The sequence below is a fragment of the Triticum aestivum genome, chromosome 2B (assembly GCF_018294505.1).
Source record: "Triticum aestivum cultivar Chinese Spring chromosome 2B, IWGSC CS RefSeq v2.1, whole genome shotgun sequence".
NCBI lineage: Eukaryota > Viridiplantae > Streptophyta > Magnoliopsida > Poales > Poaceae > Triticum > Triticum aestivum.
The window spans coordinates 256,608,460-256,614,824 of NC_057798.1; the positions used below are offsets into that span (position 1 = coordinate 256,608,460).

The 6,365-nt window shown below is 45.5% G+C and overlaps 1 protein-coding gene and 1 pseudogene across 2 annotated transcripts in view; one reads left to right on the top strand and one right to left on the bottom strand.

Annotated features, from left to right (window-relative positions):
- The first annotated feature begins 1,309 nt into the window (after positions 1-1,309).
- Positions 1,310-2,517, top strand: LOC123039192 (GDSL esterase/lipase At4g10955-like; annotated as a pseudogene).
- Positions 2,518-3,427: 910 nt separating this feature from the next.
- LOC123044647 (protein ACCELERATED CELL DEATH 6) overlaps positions 3,428-6,365 on the bottom strand; it is a 5,197-nt gene continuing 2,259 nt past the window's right edge. Inside the window, exons 2-3 of one of the 2 annotated variants that reach the window (XM_044467449.1) lie at positions 4,361-4,893; positions 3,428-4,227 (exon numbers count right to left, since the gene is read on the bottom strand). In XM_044467449.1, coding sequence (XP_044323384.1) covers positions 3,502-4,227; positions 4,361-4,893 — 1,259 coding nt within the window. In that variant the 3' untranslated portion in view covers positions 3,428-3,501. Of the gene's footprint in view, positions 4,237-4,360; positions 4,894-6,365 lie in introns of both variants that reach the window. The other variant, XM_044467448.1, reaches the window with a different exon arrangement.

Genomic DNA, 6,365 nt, shown 5'->3' on the forward strand with positions numbered 1-6,365 from the left:
ATGCGGCATTTGACTGGGTCACGACTTAAGAGCACATCTTGTTTTATGCAGTTAGAGCTAACATCAGTGGACTTATCTGTAAAAAAACAGTAGTGGACATTTTTTTTAGAAACAATCGCAAAGTTGCAACTTGCAAAAAGAATCATTAGTAGTACTACTTGTAATTCTAAAGTCTTGCTCGGACACAGTGTTCGCACACGAACACGTCACGTGTACCCTCGACACCGGGGGTGATGCACCGCAGCTCACGTCGAAGGAGTCTCACCGGAAGCGCAATTCGCAGGTCGACCGACGAGAGCTTTTGAGGACCCGAAACCCTACACTTCTGGGAGGGACCCCGTCGGGGAGTGCAACGGCTATGGGCTGCCCTAGGTCGGTCAAGCCGCCCCTAGAGCCTCGCGATTCGCAGCTCTCCAACACGAAAAGCAACGAAGAACGAGGGAGTAAGAACGAGGAGGGACAAGACGTAGATGAAAAAGCTGTAGATGTGTTTGTGATTGTGTATTGTTCAATCGGCCATCACCTCTCATCTATTTATGAGGCGGCTGGACTTCCCGTACAAGAAAAGGACTAAAAATTCCGTCCAAAACATCAAAAACCATAACCTAACTCGGACAGGAATCTTTGGTAATTTCTCGGACCAACTCGGTCTCACCGATTGGTTCATTTCGGTCCCACCGAGTGAACGTTGCCAACTCTCTGTATCCTTCTGTAATTTTTCGGATCAACTTGGTCTCACCGATTGGTTTGCTTCGGTCCTACCGAGTCAACATTGCCAACTCTCTGGTAAATTTTCGGACCAACTCGGTCTCACTGATCAAATCAACTCGGCCGGTCCGAAATTACTCCGTAGCTTCTGTTTCTGACCTTGTTTTGCTTCCACAGGTTGCATACGACCTCGGATTAAGATGATTTTTATATCAAAATCAACCGTTTCGACGAGACGCATAACTTTCGTGTTGATACATTTTCATCCGAGGCCATCTTAATTGAGTTCCTGGCCATTTCATAATCTGATGTCAATATGAGCATCTCTGAACTTGTCATAACTTTTGCATCCGAGCTCCGTTTTAGACCATCTTCATATCCATCTTGATCTTCTCGAAGAGAGACATTCCAAGATGACTTCCAATCATAAGTTGTCTTGATATAACCTAAGCTAATTTTATGACTGTGCCAATTTTAAGCGTCAAACACACAGTACATATATGCACCTCGTAGGAGTAGTTTTCGTGGCAAAGCAGGGGAGGCTTGATCCGTCGTTCCCAACAAATCCGGAGTCAGGACTGCCTCCCGACGGCGTTGACCAATGGCTTCCAAGGTCGACGTCGCCGATCGCTTCGACGTCTCCGGGCCGACGCACATCATGTCCACAGTGGGCGCCGGCCACCCTCGTGTAATGACGATTGACTGGTATGTTGTATGCGCTCAGTCGATGGTACTCGTCGTGCATTCGAGTCCATTTGTGCGCAAGCTAGCTAGGTGCATGTGTATTGCATCAACTAATCTACATCCATGCCACAGGAACAACGAGGAGCACCGGCGGTGCGTCGCCGCCTGCATCGTGAAGGGCACCTACATCCTCGAGAACGACAGAACCAGGTGCAGGGTGCACGCGGAGGCGCTCGCGCCGCCGTGGTGGGAGAGCTTCCAGTTCCGCCTTGTCAAGGTGCTCACGGACGAGTCCTACAAGCACAAAGGCGACAAGTTCATCTTCGGCGCCATCTACGAGCACGTCGCCCCGGCGGGCGGGCGCCGCCACCCTTCGGCTCCGCAGTACGTCGTGGCCTTCTGAGGGACCATGATGCTGCACCCCAAGGCGATACAGGACCTGTGCCTCGACTTCAAGATCATGGTCAACACGCTCCCGGACTGCAAGCGCTCCCAGCGCGCGCACCAGGCGGTGGACACGCTCCTGGCGACCGTCGGCGCCGACAACCGCGCCGTCTGGCTCACGGGGCACTCCCTCGGCGCGTCGCTGGCGCTGGACGTCGGGAGGGCCATGATGTCGGAGCAGGGGTTCAGCCGGCCGACCTTCCTCTTCAACCCGCCGCAGGTGTCGCTGGCCCCGGCGATCAACAGGCTGCTCCCGTCCGAGGGGCTGAGGAAGGACCTGTACGCCACGAGCAACCTCGTCAAGGCCGGCCTCGGGCTGGTCCTGAGCCCGCACCGGAAGCGCATGGAGAAGCTGTTCGAGCAGCTGTCGGCGTGGGAGCCGAAGCTGTACGTGCACGACAGGGACCCCATCTGCCAGGGCTTCATCGACTACTTCGAGCAGCGGGAGCAGTTGGAGGAGCGCTTCCATGGCGTGGCCAAGTCGGCGAGGACACTGTCGTACCGTGACATGCTCTTCTCCGCGGTTGGCAAGGAGAAGGAGCGGCCGCACCTCCTGCCGTCGGCGACGCTCTGGAGGAACTCCACTACTCCAGCATGGACAGCGACGCGCACGGACTCCACCAGTGGTGGAAACCCAACGGCGACCTCAGATTGAGCGACAGGCGTTGCCTTTGGGCATAAACTGGTGCCACGTTTGTCCTTGCTTCTTGTTCCTATCATTTTCTCAATGACGATCTTCGGCACACGTTAGTTACCCTTGATCCTTCGAGCACAAACTGATGCCATGTAATGCAAAGACAAAACCTTCGTATCATACTTGTTAATTAGCCCAGTTAACTCTTTAGATACAAATTCAGTTTTTCTTGAGAAGTTAAAAGGGTCAATATGTATTGAACATAAAGTCGGATTTATGATCCATTTGCACATCTGCGTTCAATGTAACAAGGGCTTTGAAACAAGATCAATCTTGAATATATAGATTTTGATGATTTTTAAATTTCGACTTCTGAAGCATGGAACTCTATGAAACACAGTGATACACTTAAAAAAACGAGAAAACCTGGTAAAACTTGATACGCACGAATGTTTATTATAAATTTGTAATATTAAGTTTCATTATGTTCCACAAAAACAATCATATTGTTTCACTGTGGTTCATCATGTTCAACAACATATCATCACTATGTTTCGTACAGTTTCATCTTGTCTTTGGAACTTGAATTTTAAACTAATGCATCATAAATTGAACTTGCCAAAAATAAAGTAGATTCAATATTTAATATCATATGAAAAAGCATGGACGAGTGTATTATTGCTTGTCAGTGTGAGAGAAGTTGGAGGAATCCTGGTCAATGCAGTGCACGGCATAAAGGTGACATTGATGATGTGACATAATGGGCTAATAAACAATAAGATACACAAGACTACAAATATACAGATCTGAATGCTAAGCAAATGGATGGTTTGAACCATGCATTGGATATCCCGTGCAAGGTAGAATTGCTTTTCTCACACCATTGGAGACTCTTGAATAGTGTTCGAACTATGTCACTGCAAGGCATGAAAAAAGAAAATACAAGCACGGATGACATTACAAACAACATCGAATACTTCTATATATACAATACGAACGTAGTTGTTACACCAAGGCACACCCATTGCATTTCATAGCAATGCCAGTAGAAAGATGAAGCTGTATGTAAATAGCATACCAAGCATCCTCCGCAGGATTAAACACGCAAAATTGGAGCCGATACCTACTGTAAGACGACTCCTTGTTTGTTGAGGCAAATGAGCCTTAAAAGCTCCTCTCCACCCCAATCGCCTTTTTATCGGCATAAACAGGAAGCCTAGCTGCCAATTAGATGGGTTGCGGAGCAAGAGAGTAGCGATGGTAGACATGCATACCACAATGGCGATTCGCTCACTAACTGGGCTCAAGACAACATAAGCTCCTAGTGCAAATGCTGCAACCATGCCTCTTGTCGCCTGCTCCATGCAAACTACAGAGAAGAACATGTAGAGTGCACGAAGCAGTGGATGAACATGATCCGAACCAGCATAGGTGAGCCAGATGGTGGACAACGTGGAGCCCACAAATGCAAGTGTGTTTGCCATCACAAATGCCTTGAAGGTGTATCTATGTGACAAAATTGGTGCACCAGCATGCGGATGACCGTCAGATATGTTGCCACCGGGTAGAGTGAATACTGCTGCAAACGTGACTGTTGAGACAAGGACGGAGCCAACTACTAAATTCTGCGCAATGTTGCTGAATTTCTTTAGCTCGTTCCCAGAGGCTTTCCCAATGTGGAACTCATCTATGAAATGATCCAGGCGACGCGGAGTAAGGACAGCTCCTGTCCATGCTAAACAGCGAAGTATAATGACCTGTGGATTCTATCAGAACAAATCAACATTTCAGAAAAACAAAGCAGCTGAACTGGAAATGTTCTACAGCCAAACAAGAATACACATTAAACTGTGCCAAGAAGAATAGATTTGGTAGGCTCAAGAAGATTACCAGCGTATAACTCATCCCTTTGTCAGTTGCCAGTACCGCAAGATCTAAGGCAGTGAGGCCCTTGTTGTTCACTATATTTGGCTGTACACTTTTATTTGCCATCAGAAGGCTTACTATCATCTGGTCTGCATTCTTGACTGCAAGATGCAGAGCTGTATTCCCTTCATAATCCATGACATTCACCATTCTTTCGAGCTCTGGGGTACCACAGAAATGCCAAACAACTTTCCATTTCTTATACTCAACAGCAATATGTAAAAAGTTCCTTCCTTTACCATCAAGCTTCTCATCAGAATCTGGGCAGTGTTTGCAGAGTTCATAGATTAGTTGACCATACCCCATTTTAGCAGCAACATGTACAGGAAACAATCCATTTGAATCTGGGACATATGCTGGAGAAGTATCATATCTCAGTAACAGCTTCAATGCAGAAATGTTTCCAGCAGATGCAACATAATGAAGAGGAGTGCTTCCTGAATCATCAACTTCTTTCACAAGTGCCGGATTCCACTGCAACAGTTCCTGTGTCATTTCTGTTACTAAAAACTTAGTAACTATGTCAACTACACAAAATCCAATTTAACATTCTAGGAAGATACTATTTAGAATAAACAATAAAATAATTTTTTTTAAATTTAACAATAAACTAGTGCTGCAATGAATATAACCCTTGTTGTCTTTTGAAAGAAAAAAAAATGTCATTCTATACATATTCACAGGATATTCAACGTGAACCAAACAATGTGTAAATGTATTGATTGTTCTGTAAACTAGGAAAGATGCAAACAAAACAAAGGTAAGTAACTGATCAAATATGTCACTCAAGCACCAATCAGGAACAATGACGAACTTTCAAAATTCAAAAATCACTTTATGATGTCAATTACAAAGATGAACAGAGTTCTGAGGTAAACAATACACATGGTATCTTAACTATGTATGCTTACATGTATGTCCTATCTTCTACTACAAACTTAAGAAAAACAGCCCATGGTATTGATGTCTTACCTATGGATATACAACCAAGAAGATTTATCAACTCTACTTTTTGCAGGAAAACTGTATAGTTACCATACAACTATTAAGATTGATTAACACTACACTTACTATACACCTAAATTAAGTGTTCGCACGATGAAATTAGAGGGGGTGGCTGTCCCTAGGGGTAGCAGGCTATTTCCCATATTCAAATGCAGATAAAATATCAAAATCGTTCAGAAGTCACAGCGAATACCAATATTAGACTGAACTTTTGATTTGATTTGCAGTTTACAAGTTATCAAATCTTCAATAGACTTAGATACGGAAGCTTTTATCTATAATGATTAAGTCAATACGACTACATGTTTTGTAAAGTTTTCCGCCAAGTTCCACTCTATCTTCTGATCCTAAAAAGGAAAACCCCATCCTATCCTTTGATCCTATCTATCTTGTTCTTAACTCGCGTAGATTCCATAATTAAATTACTTCAAGAAAATTCCCATTATATTTACACATGCTGGTATACATTTCCATCATTCCATACTTAGATATCCTTTTCAATCGGAATATAGGTTCTTTTTTACATATTAAATTTTTTGGTCTCATGAGCCACACTACTCATTTCAGTAGTACTATACCAAACTCTAGTGCATGCCAGTCATCAGAGTGTCTCCATCTCAAAAAAAAAAAGAAAAAAAAATCATTACAGTCAGATCCTATAACGCCACAGACACTAAAGTGCCTACCAACACATACCCCACTAGCCAAAATCAATAATGTTAGGCCAACTCCACCACACGACCCCAAACGGACGTCCGCTTTGTCTGGATTTCGTCCGTTTGGGGTGGCAATAGGTAGCAAAACGGACACGCATGTCCGGCTCTGCGTGGAGGCGTCCAGCGCGGCAACTACCCCAAACTGTCTGCCTCGGCAAGGCACACGCCGAGTACGCCCGCGCTCGCCGCGAGCCACCCTCGGGCCCGTCACCGCCCTCGCGCTGTGCTCGCCGCTCGGCCGGTCGCGC